The 20,414-nt window shown below is 39.2% G+C and overlaps 1 protein-coding gene across 19 annotated transcripts in view; it reads right to left on the reverse strand.

Annotated features, from left to right (window-relative positions):
- Nucleotides 1-20,414, reverse strand: part of Ctnna3 (catenin alpha 3) — a 1,429,068-nt gene that overhangs the window by 1,284,660 nt on the left and 123,994 nt on the right. For all 19 annotated transcript variants that reach the window (XR_005871457.1, XM_040732537.1, XM_040732539.1 and 16 more), the window contains exons 4-5: nt 18,854-19,020; nt 11,413-11,532 (exon numbers count right to left, since the gene is read on the reverse strand). Coding sequence is in view for 18 of the 19 variants with exons in the window: in XM_040732537.1 (XP_040588471.1) it covers nt 11,413-11,532; nt 18,854-19,020 (287 nt within the window). In the remaining variant the exon portion in view is untranslated. The remainder of the gene's footprint in view (nt 1-11,412; nt 11,533-18,853; nt 19,021-20,414) is intronic.

Here is a 20,414-nt window from a genome sequence, read left to right on the forward strand (position 1 = left end):
ACTTGTCAACAAAGGTGTCAAAAATATACATTGGGTGGGGCTGAAGATGCTGTCTTAATGATCTCAATGTGATAAGTAATTCCTGTGTACATTGCAGCATCCTATGCAATAGCCAAGATCTGATAACCACATAAGAGGCTACTGACAAATAGTGACAAAGGAAGCCTGATTTATTACATACAAAATAGATAATATTCTATTTTATGTAAAATGAAAGTGTAGTGTAGGACAGTTTTCAGCCTTTAAAAAGAAGCTAATCTTACCATTTATAACATATATGAAACTAAGAGGAAAGAGGATATTACGCTAAATGAAAACCAGACAGAGAAAGTCAAATATTTCAGTTTCACTAGATTTTAGAATCGAGCAACATAGAACACAAATGCAGAGAGAATAGAGGAGTAGCTGTCATGACCAGAAGAAGGAAATAAGGAAATGCTGACCAAGAGGTCCAGTCACATGAATAGCTTCTGACCTTACCTGACTTTATATTGCTAGTGATTTTTACCATATATGTGCATCAAAGCATCCTATTACCATGTTTTATATATAATTTTATTTACTGTACAAATAAATTTATACAATTTTAATGTAGTGACTATATTTCAATGATCTTGAAAAATAAAACATAGCTACAAAACTTTTGACAGAAGATATTACAGTAAAGTTGGTACTATGATGTATGGTTTTTGGTTTGGGTTGGGTTGGATTAGGTTGCATTTTTTTTTGTCCTCCAATGTTTCTACATTAGAAGCTTGGTCCTTAGTGTGATAATGTGAGAAGTGGTGGCACTTCTAATAAGTAAGAGCTGGTGGAAAGTCCTTAGGTCATTAGGGAAATGCCCTTTAAATACTACCCAAAATAAAATAGATGGGGCTGGGTATTGTATCAAAAAAATAAGTCAGACTGAGAAAGACAACTAAACATGTTCATTCTCATATGCAGAATATAGTTCTTTTTCAGAGCCATGTATAGAAGGAGGACTATTTAGAAAGAGGAAAAGAACCAATATGAGGGAGACAGGGCAGGTTATAGAGGTTAATATGACCAAAAAATACATTGTAAGAAGGTATCATAATGAAATCAACATCTTATACAACTAGTCTGTGCTAATAGAAAGGTAGCATCAGATGAGATAGACAAGATCCTCTTGTTGGTAACTCCCCCAGGACTTTGTTCCCTCGATGCCAGCTCTCATCAACAATCTTACAGACTTGGTGAACCTAAGTCGTGCCCAGTTAACTACCACACTGAAGAAAGGCTGAAATGTTTTCCTGCCTCCCTTATTCCTGTCAACATTGTAAATTTTAAAACAACCCATAACAAAGCATTAACTATTTCAATAAACATTCCCCAATATAAAGCAGCTGTAAACTGCCCACAAAGCAAATTATCGCATGGCAAACAACCTTGTAAAAAGATTGATAAATCTTTTCTGGTACATGACATTGCCTCGAATGTGCTCTATTCAACAGCCCCCTCCCTAAGTGACTTAAGTCACACTAGACTGCAAGGACAGCAGATGGAAGCAGAGCAGCAAGCTCTTGACTTAAAATATGTCGCTGTGTTTTTATTCACTAATTTAATAGACAATCCCTACTTGCCTGAGTATTAACTAACAAAGTGGAAATCAAATTTTAGACACAGAGTCATTTTTGAACAATTATTTTTAAGTAAAGGGTAGGATTTTCACATTAAAATTCGTAATTTTCTTCTGATTTTTAACTATAGAAAAAGGAATTGCCTTATAAAGATCTGTAGTTTGTGAAATAGTGAAAATGGTTGGATGGCTATGGCAATTAGTTAGAAATTCAGGAACCGTTGACTCAGAATAATCTTTAATATTGAGTGTAACCCTCTGTATATGTATGTGTGTATGTGTACATATGTGTATGTGTATGTGCATGTATGTGTGTGGGCATATGGGTGTATAAATTTTCCTCCCAATAATATCATTTCATTATTCTTTATGGTTGAAAAAAATTCTGTTGCATATATACTACAATTTCTTTCTCTGCTCATCTGTTGCTTATTCCATAACTTGACTATTATAAATGCTACAAGAATGAGCACAGATATGCATGTATCTCCGTGATATGCTGACATAAATCTTTTGTGTATATACCCAAGAGTGGAGGTTTTTTGAGAACCTCCCATACTTATTTCCATATACATATATATGGGGGGAGAAATTTGAAAAATAAAAGTAATGGCATCTTCTGCCCAATGTGCACATCAATAAAATATTTGTTGGATAGAATGAAACATGTTGGGAATGGATTGAATTTTAGTTTACCATGCTACTGTATAACTGAACATTTTAAATACTACATAATGAATTCTTAAATGATATCTGAAATACTTGGAGATCTTGAGAAGCAGATTTATAAGCATCATAAATAGTCGTTTTACTTGACTTGGTAAATAAGAAACAAAATGCTATCTAAGACAGACATGAATATTTTAATGTAGCGGTCTTTGGCTCACTTATGCTTAAAAGGGAGAATTTAATCAGGAGTCTTTCAAGAAAGCTGAGATCATTACAGAGTGAGAAAGGAAGGATCTTCCCACAATTGAGCAATTAACATATTTCATATAACAACGGCCATTGATGTGAATCTCCTGCTTATAGATTTTTCCAGAAGCTTAACACCTCCCATCTCCCAGTTCCCAGATCTATCTATCTGTGTGTGTGTGTGTGTGTGTGTGTGTGTGTGTGTGTGTATGGCGTGTGTAGCATGGGTAGCCTCTCAAGAACCACATCCCTGAAGAAATTGACTTTCTCCCCCAGTGGTCATAAATGGCCAACAGCTCCTCAGTGAGGGGTGAAATCTCATGATCCCCTCCCCCATCTACAGTGGGATTTTTATCTGGCTTAATCCTGTGTAAGTCTTGTGCTTTAAGTTACAGCCACTCTTGAGTTTGTTTTCAGTGGCCCTATCATATTCATCAAATAACGTGTTGCTGCAGTTATCTACTTACCCCTGGCTCTTACAATTCCATGCCCTTTCACCTGTGCTAAGCTATGAGCATTTAGAAGACGGGTATAAAACAGGCATCTCATGTAGAGCTGAGCCCTCTACCGTCTCTTATTCTCTGCACATTGACCAGTTTTGGATCTCTGCATTAATTACCACCTACTTCAAAGGGAAGTTTCTCTGATGGGGGCTGAGAGATTCTACAATCTATGAGTAAAAATAGGAGCACTTAGAGAACAATTTATTATTATATCCATTTATCGGGATAATAGTATAAATTCTTTCCTAGGACCCAGGTCCTAGGTAATATTACTAGGGCTGAGTTCTATCTTATGGAGCAGGCCTTAAATCTAATACAAAAGTGATTGGTCACTCTCAGAATATTCATGCCACTATTGCGACAGTAGGCATTTCTTGTCAGGCCAGTTGTCATTGTAGCTAATGGTGTTCATACCTAAGTAAGACTGTTGATGACTCTTCTCTCCTAGTATCGTGCTTAGAACCTTCCACCACTGTGAAAGTTTAATGGCTGTGATACCAGGGTCCTGTTTAGAAAGTCCTTTATTGGGCCTGTAAGTTGAAGCCAAGTCCTTAACTTTCACCACTAGCAGATTAATGGTAATCCAGTCTGACGTTGATTATTACTGGCTTTTTTTCTAAGGAACTCCCATACTGTTTTCCTCAATTACTGTGAGTTCATGCTCTTACCTAAAGTGTACAGAAATTTTCTTTTGCTATCACCAGTTCTTATGTAGATTGTCTTTCGAAAGGGCAAACAATAACATGTAGAATTTTACTTTTTAATTTAAGGCTGTTAACTAACCTGAAGGCATTTATTTTTTCTTTATTCTTTTATTTTTTAATTAAAACATAATTACACCATTTTTGCCCTTCCCTTTCTCCCTCCAACTCCCCCACCCACCTATGAAATTCCCCTTCTATCAAATTCACACCTTCTTTTTCTTTAACTGTTGTTACATATATTTTTATTTATTTATATTTATATATGTATATGCCTAAATATATAAACACAACATGCTTAGTCTGGGTTAACTACATATATTTTTTCAGGGTCAAGCCTAGCCAGACAAGGAACTACAAAAAACTAAGAAATACTAAGAGCTGAAGGCATTTTTACAAAGTAAATTTCATGCAATTTATTCCCAATTTTCTTCACTGATAAGACTTTAATTTAAATTCAGTTCTACTGAATATTATGCTCCTTCTGCTCTTCAAATTATCTGAAAATGTGTTGGCCACATGCCCCAACTACACCTGGAGGAAGAGGTGAGTGCCTGAGCTGGACAGTCCTGTTCTCTATGCCCCAGCCCTCAAGGGCACATCCTGAGCCCTAACCCATCTACTGCAGCCCCAGTGGCCAGGCAGCAGTATCCTCCCCACCCCCATCACCCAGACATTTCCCCACTGCATCAGTGAGACCAAGGGAGACACATACCCCACCTACACCTGGAGAAAGAGGGCCACCAGAGCCACAGGCCCCACCTGCACCTGGAGAAAGAGCAACCCCTGAAGCCACATGCACCAATTGGAAGAAGAGAGACCCACAGAGGCACAGGCTCCACCTGCACCAATCAGAGGAAGAGATGGGTAGACAACAGTGTAAGAATACATTCAACAACTTAAAGAGCAGTACAACACCATCAGAAAGTAGTAGTTCTACAAAAACAAGATCTGAACATCCCAATGCAGATGAAGCAGAAGAAAATTACCTTAAAAATAACTTAATGAAGATGATAGAGGCCCTTAAAGAGGAAATGAAAAATTCCCTTAAATAGATGGAGGGAAAGAAAAACAAAAAAATTGGAAGAAATCAACATAACACTATGTAGACCTGACAACAAAAAACTCCCCTCCCCATACAATAATTAAAACACTAAATACACAGAATAAAGAAAGAATACTATGAGAGACAAAGAAAAAGAGTCAAGAAACATATAAAGGCAGACCTATAAGAATTATTCCTGACTTCTCAGTGGAAACTCTGAAAGCCAGAAGGTCCTGGACAGACGTTCTGAAGACACTAAGAGACCACGAATGCCAGCCCAAATTACTATACCCAGCAAAACTTCCAATCACCACAGATGAAGAAAACAAGATTTAAGCAATACCTAGCTACAAATCCAGCCCTACAGAAAGTACTAGAAGGAAAACTCCAACCCAAGGAAGTTAGCTATACCCACAAACACACAGGCAATAGATAAACTCACACCAGCAAACCCCAAAGAAGGGAAACACATAAACACTACCAGTAACAACAACAAAACCAAATATAAGAGGAATTAACAATCGCTGGTCATCAATATCTCTTAATATCAATGGTCTCAATTCATCTATTAAAAAGACACAGGCTATCAGAATGGATATGAAAACAGGATCCATCCTTCTGCTACATACAAGAAACACATTTCAACCTCAAAGATATATATTACCTCAGAGTGAAGGTTGGAAAAATATTTTCCAATTGAATGGATCTAAGAAACAAGTAGATGTAGCTAGTCTAGTATCTAACAAAACAGACTTCAAACTAAAATTAATCAAAAGAGACAGAGAAGGGCATTTCATATTTATCACAGGGAAAATTCATCAAGATGAAGTCTCAATTCTAAACATCTATGCCCCAAATACAAGGGCACCCACATTTGTAAAAGAAACATTACTAAATCTTAAATCACACATCAAACTCCATACACTAATAGTAGGAGACTTTAACACTCCATTCTCACCACTAGACAGGTCTGCCAGACAGAAACTTAACAAAGAAATAAGGGAACTAACAGATGCCATGACTCAAATGGGACTTAACAGACAACTATAGAATATTCCACCCAAACACAAAACAATGTAACTTCTCAGCACCTCATGGAACCTTCTTGGCAGCAAAGTAAACCTCAATAGATACAAAAAAAATTGGAATAACCCCCTGTATCTTATCAAATCACTATGGCTTAAAGTTAAAATTCAACAACAGCACTAATTGAAGAAAGCCTACAAGCTCATGGAAACTGAACAATGCTCAACTGAATCATCACTGGGTCAAAGAATAAAGAAAGATATTAAAGACTTCCTAGAATTCAATGAAAATGAAAGCACAACATACCTAATGGAGGAGTGTTCCCCTTAGTCTACAGCCTCTCCAGCATAAGCTGTCATCAGTGTTTTTGATCTTAGCCATTCTGATAGGTGTAAATGGTATCTCAGAGCCATTTTGATTTGCATTTCCTTAATGGCTCAGGATGTAGAGAAATTCCTTTAATGTCTTTCAGCCATCCAAGTTTCTTCTGTTGAGAAATCTGTTTAGATTGTACCCCATTTTTTAAATTAGGTATTTGCTGTTTTGTGTCTAGTTTATTGAGTTCTTTGTATATTTTGGAGATCAGCCCTCTGTCAGATGTGGGGTTGGTAAAGATCTTTTCCCATTCGGTAGGCTGCCATTTTGTTTTATTGACCCTATCCTTTGCCTTACAGAAGCTTCTCAGTTTCAAGAGTTCCCATTTATCAATTGTTGCTCTCAGTGTCTATGCTATTGGTGTTATATTTAGGAAGTGTCAAGAGACATCGATGTAAAGGCATATTAGAACCAAATGTTTCCATCTCCCCTCGTGTGTGTGTGTGTGTGTGTGTGTGTGTGTGTGTGTGTGTGTGTGTACATGAAATGTGTTCATGTGTACATTTAGGAGCCAGAGGTATATGTTGGGTATATTCCTCTATCACTCTCTACCTAACCTTGTTGAAGGAGGAACTTTTTTCCCCAATATATGTTTTTATTTAAATTAGAAACATGCATGCTTCACCTGTCAATCCCAGCTCCATCTCCCACCCCTCCTCCCTTGTCCCTCCACCAGCCTCCCCTCAGCTTCCCACCCAATCCCCACATCATTCCCCAGGAAGGGTGAGGCCCTCCTTGGGGGGATCTCCAGAGTCTGTCATTTCATCCAGGGAAGGACCTAGGCCCTTCCCCATGTGTCCAGGCTGAGAGAGCATCCCTCCATGTGGAATGGGCTCCCAGAATTCATTCATATGTCATGGTAAACACTGATCTACTACCCAAGGCCCCAGAGATTTCTGAGACCTGAAGAAGGAACTTTTACCAACCGGAAGGTCACCAAAGTAGTTAGACTGGCTGGCTGACAAGTCCCAGGGATCCTCCCATCTCTACTTCCCAAGCATCACCATTGAAGACACACACTTTAGCACTGGGCTTTGGGGTTAAATTCAGGTCCTCATACCTATCCAAGAAGCATTTTACCAACTGAACCATCTCCCAAGCCCCATCATAACCCCCTTTTTGAGAGATATTCTCTTTCTTCATGTGACCCTAGTCACCAGCTACATACATCCAAAATCATCCCATACCATATTATATTTTTAGAACAGCACTAGACCCTATGTGTAGTGCAAAAGTATATAAATGGAGACATCCCTATGGAAATTATAAACCATTTAAGAAATGGGTTATGAGGCTAACACTAAACAACATCATGATAACTATTAATACTAAATGTGTTAGATGCTGTATAGAACTGTTTATAAACATTGAAGAACTTTCTTTACACCTCATCATACTTTCTCAAAACAGATTCAAGTCTGGTGCTATTTTCCCTGAGTTGTAAAAGAAGAAAGTCTAGTGGCTAAGGCAGTGTAAACACTGTAAGCCAGGATAATTACAAAGCCCACCCTCTATCCACTGAACTACTTGGATTCTCACTCACAAAAGCTAAGAATGAAGGTTACATATTGACCAGAGGACATTGGATGAGGTGCCAAGAGGAAGGGAAGGCTTCAGTTTAACTTTAAAGAATTATTAGTAGTTAAGTACGTAAATAGGGGCTAGATAGTCTAAACATCAAGTTATATAAACCTGTGTGAAGGTCAGAAGGCAAGGATAACAGGCATGATCAGGGAGACAAGAACCTAGAATGTGTTGTGTGTTCCAACCTGAACACACAGCTTCAGTAAAGTGTTTTCATTTAAGATACATTCACATCAACATACAAACATGTTTTGGTCCAAATAGCACTCAAGTCAATAATGTCAACTCTAATTTGTAACAAAGGCTTGGAAGCCTGTAGAAACAGGATGTGTTTTATAATGCTATTGTAAGCATTGAGGGTAGAAGAGAGGAAGGATTTATATCACAGTCTAGATTAGCAAGCCTTATTTTATTCATAAAAACCAAAGCCCCAAAAACAATGTCTTGATTTATAACTGTTCAAATTAATACAGAAATCTGGGATCTATGTAGTAGCTGGTACTTGCTGTCACCATGCCTGTGTAGCACTGACTAATAGGATGAAATCTAAGCAGGTAAATAAATAACCAGATTTGGTCCCAGATACCAAAAAATGAGCCTCCAATCATCAGGTCAATGTCAAAGCTTTGTCATCTGCTGCCTACACCTTGGTGTACCCGCCCCACATCTACCACAACCTTTCTCACCTTTTTCCACCAATGCTACTTCCGGTGCTACTCTTTTTGAACCTGGGGAGGTATAAAGATTCTTCTGATCTGACTCAAGTGTAAGCATTCATTCCTTAGAGAAGAGCAACAACAAAAGTCCACTTGTGTTTAGGACACAGCATGCAGCAATTTTCCAAAAGAGCTAAGTTAAAAGGAAATGGAATGGCCAGTGAGGTGGCTCAGCAGGTAAAGGCTCTTGAGGCAAACCATGTCCCAGGAACCCACATGGTGAGAGGAGAGATCCAGTTCCCACACACTGTCCTCTGTCCACACACACACATGCATAATATATCCAATCTCTCCCTCCCTTCCTCTCTCCATGATTTTTTAAAAGAAACAAAGCAAAGTACAACCGGGGTCTACTATTAATCACAAAGAAATCTCTCAAACAAGGATATTAAAATATAGTCAATGTGTTCAAGCAAAATAAACCTATAGCATTTAAATTTTCTAGAGGAATATGTATATTTATAGTAAAATCTCAACGAAAGATACAAGAGAGTTCATATATACAAATATCTCATGGGAAATAAAAGAAAATTTAATGAATGAATTCATAAAAATTATTACAGTTGATGAACTGGCTAACCATAACTGAAGAGCTTGGTCGATACTAGTATTTTCTCTTTTTTTTTCCCAAAGTGGATACAGAAATGGAGTAAATTAGGAGAACACCTAAGACTAGGCAAAGGGGAATCTGTTAGCATTTGCATACGAGAAAGAAAGGGCCAATGCCTACTTGTATTTCAAAGTAAGACAAAACACATTAATTTCAATGGCCCACAGGCTGAGGCCAAGACTAGGCGTGTTTCTTTGCTCATGACAACAATGGCAGCAGTAATGCCTCCTGGCTATTGCCATGGTCAGATACTGTGAGACCACAAATGGAGGCAACCACTTGTCCTCCTGCAACTTGCACTGTGCTACAACAAAGAACAGTGAGCACCATGGGAGGTCTTGGTAGGAAGAACCCAGCTTTTATAACAAGGAAGTTGTCCTGCTGAATTAGCAATTTCCCAGAGATCTGAATCTTTCCCAGTGAGATGAAAAGGAACCAAAAAGTACTTTTCACTGAGTGCTTTACAGACTTTTTTTTTTTTGAGCTTTAAAGGAACAAAATGGAAGATAAAGACAAATCCTCCCATCCAAGCCAAAGAACAACTGATGCTCTGACCCATTAAGCCCTGCCCACCCGGGCAATGCTGACTCTAAGTCTGGAGTCAGGCTGACTTGGGCCTGAAATCCAGCTTCTTGCCTCCGCACACATCTTAGGAGGGTTACATAAGTCTTTAGTGTTCTCACCTACGAATGGTGCTAATAAAACTGATTCTACTGCACTGCCGTGACATTTAGTGACTTCCTTCAAAGATGTTTTAGTCTTCCTATGTGTCACGTTCATAGGCACTCCCCATGGCCATAGTCTCCTCTCCTCACACGGCTGTCCTCAGCATCATCCTCTCAGACTTGCAGCACTTATACTTTCTTCCAGATTTACAATTAGCTAATATAAGAATCTAATCACAGGAAATGTGCTAACGAGAAAGGATCAGGCAAGAGGGTGGTGACTATTGCCTGCCAATTCAAACACACCCCTGATGGTAAAATATGATCCAGGAAACAAAACTGGACTGAAAGCTGTAGAGTCCGGAGCGGGGATCCTTGGTGTGAATGCTGAGAAGCAGCGTCTGGGAAATAAATCACTGTGGTAGCTCTCAGTAATGCTGACACCCCTCGTTGTGTCTGCTAACACCCACTTAAATGAATAGCATGTTCTTTTCTGCATAAAGTACGTGTCAAGATAATCCATAAAACAAATATGACTCTTAGACAGATAAAGCCACGGAAAGGTTAAATATTCCGTTTTGGAGAGAAACTGTTTTACATCTATGATAGAGCAAGAAACTAGACCACAATTCAATTATCTTCTTGAGCTAATGTTTCTAAGACGTATCATATGGATTCTATGTGGTTTAACAAAAATACTGCCTTGAAAACCCACACACAAAAGGCACAAAACTTGTGAATCAGGCAACAGTGAGACAGTCGCATTCTCTGACAGACACGCTAACGTAGGGGATTCTTAAATGCCAGGTCATCCATTTCGCGGTGATTCTAGACACCAGCTATCACTAAGCATGTTCTCAGTTTTCAGGCAACCTAATTTAAAACGGCTAATGGTCTGCTCTAATCCAAATAAACCTGGCAACAAAGTAAAAGCTTGACGACCCTGACACCTAGTGGTCGTACAGAAACTGCAGCCAACTCAGCTTGAAAAGAACGGCCAGCCACTGCGGCAGTGTCTGTCTCTGCCACACACATGGAATGTGTCATTGTGAATACTGGGTGTGGACAGTACCAATTCTGAAAGCAAACTTATAAAGGCTTGATTTGTCTCTGGGATTATCTTGAGACTATCCAAGTTGGCCAAAAGGCATCCAATTGTTAAGAATATTTCCCTTTAACCTTCCACATACTGTAACAAGGTTTTACTTATCTTTAAACATTTTTTTAATGTAGAGGTCAATTTCTATTTTTGAAATTTTTAACTTTTTTCCCTCAGTCTGTATGTTCATCCACGCCCTTTTTCTGGTCTTTTGGGTGGTTTTTGATCCCCCTTGGATATACCCTGCTGAATCCAAAAGCCATGTGGCCAAGCCATCACAGGAGTTCCCTTTGTGCTGGTGAGTCGTCATTACCAAAGGGTCATTAGACCTTCACAAAGCAGCAGGAATCTTCTTTAGAAGAAATAAAAGGACATGTGCGGAAACCCCTAAAGTACCCATCTAAGAGCCAGGAGCACAATGAACACGGGATGTAGCCAGAGGGACACGGAGATCAGCACAAGCTATTTCTGCCCCAATCATTAGAAGATAAGTCTCCCCGACCTTCCTGAACCTCTGACAGCAGGAAGCTGGAATGGTTCACCTTCTCCACCAAAGGAGGGCCCGGATCCTACCTGCTGACGTTTGAAGGCTAAATAATCCAGGTTTTCCAGCTCCTTCCCAAGCTTCTGGTAGGTCTTCTGCAGGTCAGATTTGTTGGAAACATTTTTAAGAGACTCAAATGTTCTTTGGAACTGCAAATGAAAAGAAAAGCAGATTATAATAGTGACAATTTTTTCTCAAATTCCCAGGTAGCTAACAGAGTCAACAATGTACTTCTGTTTTACCCACCATGATTCAGAGACAACAAATGCTAGCTAATTATCTTTCAGTGACTGATTAGGGATGATTATGAAGAGGTAAAAATTGTATTGTGCAACCAATAGTATACGTGAATGAGAGGTCTATGTGGTCCTTATTCTAAAAAAAAAAAGCATATGCCATCCAGAATAAAAGAATTTTCATGCTTTAGGATACCCTGAAAAAAATGAGACTTAATGTGTAATTTTAAGTCTAACAAAGCAATATTATAAGGCTGGCAGGTGCTTCGGTCAGTAAAGTGCTGCTGCGCAAGCCTGAGGACCTGAGTTTGAATCCCACCATGCATGGAAAAGTCAGGTGTGGCTGTTCATGTTTGTAATTCCAACACTGAGGAAGCACAGACAGGATGGTCACCCAAGCCCAATGGCCAGCCAGCCTAGCCAATTAGCAAGCTTTGCTACCACTTTACTGAGTCCGCATCGTCCCTAATTACATTCTAAATATTTGTCCTACAGATAAGTGTAGTTCTCACCCCCTCATCAAGGAATCTTCTCTTTGCAGCAGATGGAGATGTTTACAGAAAAACCACAAATGCAAAGCTGTAATGCCCAGTCCCATGTGATGCCCAGTCCCAGCTAATACATCTACAGCATCTACCTGGGAAAAGGGTCAGGGAAAGACTTCTGAGAGACTGCCGCTCCTAGAAATGCCAGAGATGCTGCGTCCTGAAAGTCTCACTAACATGGCTGCCTAAACACAAACTGAACCAGGATGACACCAATAGACATGTTGATATGAGAGGGGGAAAACTCGGGAGGCCTCAACCCTAGACAAAGAATTACAGGCAATTAAGGAATGATGAGAGACTGGAGAGATGGCTCAGAGGTTAAGGAAATGATGTGGCATGAGAATCAGCTTGTGTCTGTAGGAGATGTGCAAAGAACCAGTGAAACTCGCTGGGTAGTGAGTTTCAGAAAGGAAGACTTCTCAGAGCTTGTATTTCAAGAAGGGAAGAGCACCACATGACTGAAGTATATGTGGCAGGTTCAGCAAACATTTGTTCATTTTTGCTCTGTAACCAATGAGTTACAAAATCATTTCTGCTGGATTGGAATGTTCCTGTCCATCCTCAAGCCAGATGCTGGATAAATAGGTGACAAGTTGCGGTAGATCACAGAGTGCTTCTCACTACTAATAAGTAAAGGGAGCTCACAAGAAAATGAATTCTTGGTTTGTTTTAGTAGATTAAAACCTACTTTGGAGGGTTAGTAACTGAAACTGTCTAGTGACATAATTCTCATTTATACTTTTTATGTCATTTATTTCCTATATTCGCATCTTATACTAATGGGGATTGCCCTTCTGTATATATATGTTTCTCTTATTGGTTGATGAATAAAACACTGGTTGGCTGATTGCTCAGGCAGGAAGTATAGGCAGGGCTAGGAGATGAGGAGAATTCTGGGAAATGTAAGCAAATGGTTTGTCATGTAGAGGCCAGAAAGGGAAGACGCACAAGGTGTTCTCAAGTAAGCCAAGACCACGTGGAAATAGATAGATTAATAGAAATGGATTAATAACTAAGACAGAGCTAGCCAGTAAGAAGCCCAAGCCACCAGCTAACAGCTTTATAATTAATATAAGTCTTGTGTATTTATTTAGGACTCTCAAGGACAGCGGGACCCTGCCAGGACAAAGAACCTCTCGTTACTTTATACCATTACATAGATTTCCACAGATAGAGACCACCATTTAAAAATACCAGAATCCCCTACTGTGATGTCATGAGACAGGCTAATAAGGTTTTATAAGATATAATTAAGTTCCCAGGGATGCAATTTGATCCTTAGTGTATCAAACCCTAAGGAGTGAGTTGTCTTAGAATGGTGTTCTACTGAATTTTGCCCTCTGTTTCATAAAGGCAACATGTTTATCTCAATCCAAAGTGAAGAGAAAACCAAAACATTCCCATTAAAGGACAGCAAATTAAATCCAACAAATACCACTTAACACCTACTCTCATCAAGGTGCTACAAATATAAAATATATCTCCTTCCCTGATGGAACTTAAAGATTACAGGGAAAAGTAGACACAAAACCCAGAAAAGGGAAGGGCAGTGACATTTATCAAGTGTGTGTTCAGTCCCAGGTATGGCCTGCCTTCCAACTGAACTCTTGCATCAATAACAGCGGCTCCTAGTCCGTTCTCAGGCTCAAGTGAGTAAAATGGGTCTCATAAAGCTTGCTGAACAGGGACTTTACCCCAGTGTCTGTGATCTTTCTATAGAAAATGGGGTGCAAGCGAGAGGTGAGAGTAGCATGCAGTGATCATGTTACAGCCACATAACACAGAAGACACGAGAAACCATGAAATTTCACAGTCCCAAGGATGAACCAACTCTGCTCATCAGTTTATCTGCTTTAATTTTTTAGTCATTTTCTGTGTGTGTGTATGTAGGCACTCATATGAAATGACACACATGTAGAAGTCAGAGGAAAACTCATGAGAGTCAGTTCTCTCCTTCAGTTATGTGGACCCAAGATGGAACTCAGGTTGTCAGGCTTGGCAGCAGGCACCTTTACGCACTAAGCCATCTCACCCACCCCCTACCCATCTATTCAAACACAGTCAAATTCTGTTCGTTTCCCCACTCTTGTATCACAAAAGCCAGTTTCTTTTCAACATAGTTTTAATAACCTTTACATTAAATATCTATTTTGTCATGTGATTCTTTTCTGTGCCTTGGACTTTTTTTTGTCCTTTCTCTGTATGTTTAAATCAAAATCACACTGGACCCAGGACTCTAAACAATGCATTTTCTCTAGGAATCAATTACTATAAGCTATTTACGCAAAGTTTTCACTACATTCTAAAATGTTCTTAATGTCCTACATTTTCTCTTCCCTAAAAAATAGTTTTTCTAATGTCATCGTGTTCTCATTTAGCTACGTGAACCTTAAGCAACTCCAGGGAACTTCAAAATAAGAAACACACAAAAACAATATTTCCAGGTAATACATTCATGGCCAAAGAAGAAAGTGAGAAAATCCAAGTAATGCCCCATCATCAAGAGAGTGCTTTAACTGAAGGTCATCGTTTGCATAATGCATAGAATTTAGCTCAAGTTTTCATCATAAGGACTCATCTCTTCCGTTATCAATATTAAAGGGCTCTGTGTCCCTTAAGACTGCCATTATTACACTCTTTTAACTAGATTGTTCCTACTTCCAAACAGTAACCACAGAAATGTATAAAATTTACAACATGGTGTTGTTTTGTTTTAGATTTCTGTTATACATTCTGCACCCTTGACAACTACCCATATGTATACTTAGGATGCTGTGTACTAAAAGCAATATTTTTGCTGTGTTGGTGAAGCTGAGGCACAGGGCATAAAGATGAACCTGGGCAAGCTCAGCTGTATTCAGAAGGACTGGATATTGACTTGGTTTGAGGACTCTTCTTTTTTTCAGGGGCTTGGCCATCAAAAGGACCTCTGAGATTGTTTACAGTAGCAGTACGCTATAGTTTTACTATATTGATTATTTCTCAAAATAAATGAATTTTTTGTTGGAAATAATCTGAGAAAGGAAGGGCAATTAAGCTGAAAAGATACTGATATTCCTGGAATTTACACGTTCAAATTTTTAAGGGGAAATTTAATCTGAGCCAAGAATCCCAAAATAATTTGTCAGCTTTCTTGTTTTAGCTCATCACAAACCAAATTCAAATCAATTGGAAATAAAAACAAATGTAGGCATTTCCTAAAACTGTGGGAATTGGATATTAAGGTGATCTCTGAGCTGAGAAACAAATCCAATTTTGTCCTATTTGACTACCTTATCGAATATCAAAGAGCATACGAGATAAGCGCACAAAGATGCAGGCAATATCCCTATAGCAGTACCCAGAGTACAAGCAGGCATTATGAACACTTCCACAGCATGCTCTTCTGTCACACTGTCTCAGTTCAGAAGTAATAACAACAGCAGTCCATCAGACAAAACAGCAGAGCCATAGCTGCTCATCTCCCATTAAAATATCTGAAAATGTGTCTCACAAGAAAAAAACGAAGCATGAGATAGGCAACCGGAAAATGTCGAGTTTGACTCAGCACTCCCTCTCTCCCAAAATGCATCTATTCTCCTTTTCCCTGACAATACACATTTAAATAAATCTAAGCCAATGTTCTGTAAAAACTACATACTCAATCAGTGTATAAAAATTATGTATATTCATAGAGAAATTTGAGAAACAGGATGAGAAGAAATTGGCTGAAGCAGCAAAGAAAAGAGCCACCACAGGACTCTGGTAAGTCCTGCTTCCCTTGGCCCTGGCTACCAACTGTCCTAGGACTGGTTGATTCAAACTACCAGGGCTTCAGCAGCCTATCACCTGTGCCCCAGGAGAAGATATCCAGTAGTGCTACCCAAGCAAAGGGAACTCAGTAGCTACCAGTTTTTTCTTATTTAATATTGTATATGTTTGTATGAAATTATAGGCACTTCTGCAGCATAAAAAGAACCCTCAAATTTCTCTCAGGAGGAAGTGGTTTCCTGGAGCAATAAGGATAAAACAGGAGGAGAGGACAAAGCAAACCTTTGTTTACTCATCTTCCAAATAAGGTCAAGAAACAAAAATGACAGGTCACCTTTTCAAAAAGAAGTGTGTATACTCAGAAGAGAACTATATGTTTTAAGTGAATTCCCTCTACATAAAAAGAAATACATGAGAGTTTGTGTACATTTGTGTTAATGTTGACTATAACACTCTTCTTGAGGAGGGCAATGAACACAGTGAGAAAAAAAATTTAAGAGTAATTTAAGTGTCTGAACTCATACCAGGGAGCTCACATCTACCTTGAACTGACCAATTACCACTAGGAAGCTCTATGGAAATACAGGTGTATCTACAAACAGAAGTATCGGGTCCTGTGGAAAGCAGGGAAATCAGCAGAGGTTCGAAGTTCTTTGTAGCCTCTGCCTTGAACTATTTATTACAATGTCAAACAAAGTAATGAAATGAAGAAAGCCTTTCTACTGAACTATGCTAAATTGATTTGCCTGGAAAGTAAAGCAGACGGGTTCCCTATTTGGGTTTTCTCTTAGATAAATGTATACTTTTACTTATATTAAATCCATTTTCATAATAGACTGCTGCAGACATCACAGACTAACTGTAAATATACATTATTTGTCCTTGATTAAATTACCAAGTACTAGAGGAGATAAAGCCCCAACTAGATATCTTTCGCCACCAAGTGAAATCCCTAGTGCCAGGAATGGATTACATATAATTGAGTTGTTGGCCAAAAGGGCTCCAGGACCCCAAACAGCTAAAGCTATTTCCAAGGTTATTGGTTGCTCTCTACAAACTAATGGTAGGCCCTATGGCTGAAGGCAACACTTATATGTCTCATACAAAAGAGAAGGTGAGCTGGTGCCTAACTAGAGCCTTCATCCCTACTGACTAATGTTAATGGCACTGGAAGGTACTCTGCACACTACCAGAGGAAAAGGTAACCACCAACCCAGCTACAAAATGTGTGATCTACAATGGCAACAAGCCTGCATGATACACTGGAGCAATAGTGCCACACTATTGTGGGAGTAACCAACCACTATCTGACCGGATTTAAAACTCACTTCATGAGATAGAACCCAGGCCTGATACTGCTCCCGTGACCCAGAACCTGAGACTACATAGGCCATGGACCTGGGGGAAAACAAATATTATTGTTCTGATAAAGGAATGTGTGAAAGAAACAACAGTCTGCTATACTCATTATCTTGCTCGGTCACCATAAAAGAACCTTCTTCATGCAGTAGAGGTGAACAAATACAGAGACCCACAGACAAGCATTAGTCAGAGAATGAGAGACCTTGGAGCACTCAGCCCTAAATGGGATCCCTTCATTAAATTTCCCCTCTCAGCTCAGGGAATTCTGTAGAAGACGGGGCAGAAAGAATTATTTTAAGAGTCAGAGGAAATAGAGAACACCAAGAAAATGCTGACACACATATGAACTTGTAGACACTTATGTGGCGGCATGGGCAGGTCCCATGTACAACAGTAGATGGCCAACACAAAATGAACTCAATGGTATTTTGTTTTTAGACTTTTTGTCTTATATTGCTTTGTTTGAGTATTTTTTATCTCACTGGTCTTTTGCTTGTATAGTATAGTTTCTAGTTTTGTGGTTTTATATATTTTGTTTTGTGTGTGTCTCTGTGTGCATGTGTGTGTCTGTGTGTGTGTGTGTTATGCTTTTTCTTTGTTATTTGTTGTTTTTGTTGTTTTTTTAATTCTTGGCTTTTAGGGGGTTTTAAGAAGGCATGGACTTGAATGGGTAGGAAGATGGGAAGAATCTGAGAGAAGGTGAGGGAGGGGAAACTGTAATTAAAATGTATGAAAAATACTGTTTTGATTAAAAATTAAAAACAGAAAAGCTGGCATGGTGAGGATATGGTTCTAACAAAGAGCATTTGCCCTGAAGATGCACGGCCACAGGTCTGACCACCTCACACCACACAAAGGAAGCAGTAGTGCCTACTCACCAATGAGGGTAAATCTCCTAACATCTTAAGCTTCACGCTAAGGTTTCTCTTCCTCAGACTATTTACACTTATACATCATGAAATTAGCTACATAACTCTGTGCTGTTACTTGTTTTAATTGATTTGGGGATCTGGGGAAGTGGCTTAGTAGGTAAAGCATTTGTTCTGCAAGTGTTGAGGACTGGAGTTCATGTCTTCAGCAGCACATAAAACCAAGTGGGCATGGGGGCTTGTGTGTAATCCCAGAGCTCCAGAGTTGGAGACAAGTGAGCTCCAGAGAAGCTGGCTAGTTAGACTAGCAAAACCACAAGCCCTGGGTCTAAGCAGAGACCCTGCTTCAGTAAATAGAGAGCAATCAAAGAAGACACCTGACATCAATAGCTGCCTCCATACTCAGTCACACAAAAACTAACATAGATACTTTGGTATAGGATGTACTAATCTCAATGCTCAAAGGTCTAGAGTTTCCTCTTTGCTATTTCCTCATGAGTAAGACGCCTGCTGTTCTCAGTTTCACAATGGCTTTAGGACTACTAAGTTCTGGCTTCAACCTTAGATGTGTACACTGGTTTTCAGAACCCTCTCTGGTCAGCTTCTGATAAAGTAAGGCAGAAAGCACCAGGATTTATGCTTGTTTCAGGATTGGAATTAAAAATAAAAGCAATGCCAAAGCAAATTAAGTCATCTTCTACTTACAGTAGACACATGCTGCAAGAGACACATGACATCAATCATGTCCGCAAGGATAAGGAGTCTTGTAACTGCTGCCAACAAGGCGCAGGCGGCCTGAACCACAGCCTCCCTTTTCGGGAGGTAACAGGGGTCATCTGTAAATCTCTCTGCTGATACCTTCAGAGCATTGCCTGAAAAACACACCCCAAATAAGTTAGCATTTAACTTTCAACAACATCTACTTCAGCATTAATCAACCAACCTAACTCCAAGAATATTCCACAAATAGCCACAATATTAAAATAAGCTCTCATATGATACTCAGAGCAACACATCTTAAAACAACACAGTTTCAAATCTGCACAGTGCTCTGGAGCTCAAAGAAGTGTGATGCCGTCATTTCCTGGAGAAAATTCTTCTGAGCTGACAAGCAGCATCAAGTAAAAACTGCTGCCTGCTTCTGCAGTTGCTCCATCTCCACGGCTGTAAATCGGTCAGGAGTAAGATTCCATTCAATCACAAATGTTCATGTTTGTAAAAGCAAAGGAAGGTTTCACTGAGTTACTTCACTGAGTTTAAAGTAGTCACAGCACACTGAGGGTGTGCCTTAGTAGGAAGAGTACTTGCCTAACACGTGTGAAGCCCTGAATTCAACCCCAAGGCACGCCAAGGCACACATGTAATAGCGTCCCTCTAGAGGGAGTGCTCCAAAGTATGTGGTCATTGTCAGGCTACACAAAATACTATAGCCTGGAATATGATAGCCTTTCTCTGATAATAGCTTAACATAGATAGATTTACTCTATGGAATGTACAAAATAAGGTGTATTCTACACTTTAGTCACAAAAATAATATTACAAGTACATAATTGTCAGAGAAACATCATCTCTGCTAACTTAAGGTCTTTTCATTTAAAAATATTTGCTTTTAAAGCCTAAAATGAAATGGCTCTCTCCATCCCCATCCCTGGTAACCAAACTCATAGAGAATGGCTACATTTGCTGTTCACGCTTCATAATATAAACTTATTTCATCATTCAAGTTATGCATGTTATTTCTTTTATATAACTCAGGAGAGTTGGTGAGATGGCTCAATGAGTAAAGGTTTTTGCCACCAAAGCTGTCAACCTAAGATCAAGCCCCATGATCTGCACAGGCGAAGAAGAGAAGTGACTCCCCAACATTTTCATCTGACCTCCACACAAATGACCTGGCATGCACACCTAATTAATCAATCAATCAATTAATTAATAAGTAAATACAATAAATCTACTTGAATAATAATAATGAAGAATACTGAAGAATATAAAATAGAAATGTTTAATTCTCTATACTAATACTTATAAACACTGTTCTAGTTTTTTTATGCATATATAGAAATTTCTCCCTGGGTCTCACCCTCCCTGGGGAATGATGTGGGGATTGGGTGGGGGGCTGGGGGACTGCTGGAGGGACAAGGGAGAAGGGGTGAGAGAGGGAACTGGGACTGACATGTGAAATATTCACGTTTCTAATTTAAATAAAAAATATATAAAAAAAGAAATTTCTCCCTGGGTCTCTGTTTCATGTGTATGTATACACACA

This window comes from Mesocricetus auratus, unplaced genomic scaffold (genome assembly GCF_017639785.1).
Source record: "Mesocricetus auratus isolate SY011 unplaced genomic scaffold, BCM_Maur_2.0 Super-Scaffold_100027, whole genome shotgun sequence".
Taxonomy (NCBI): Eukaryota; Metazoa; Chordata; class Mammalia; order Rodentia; family Cricetidae; genus Mesocricetus; species Mesocricetus auratus.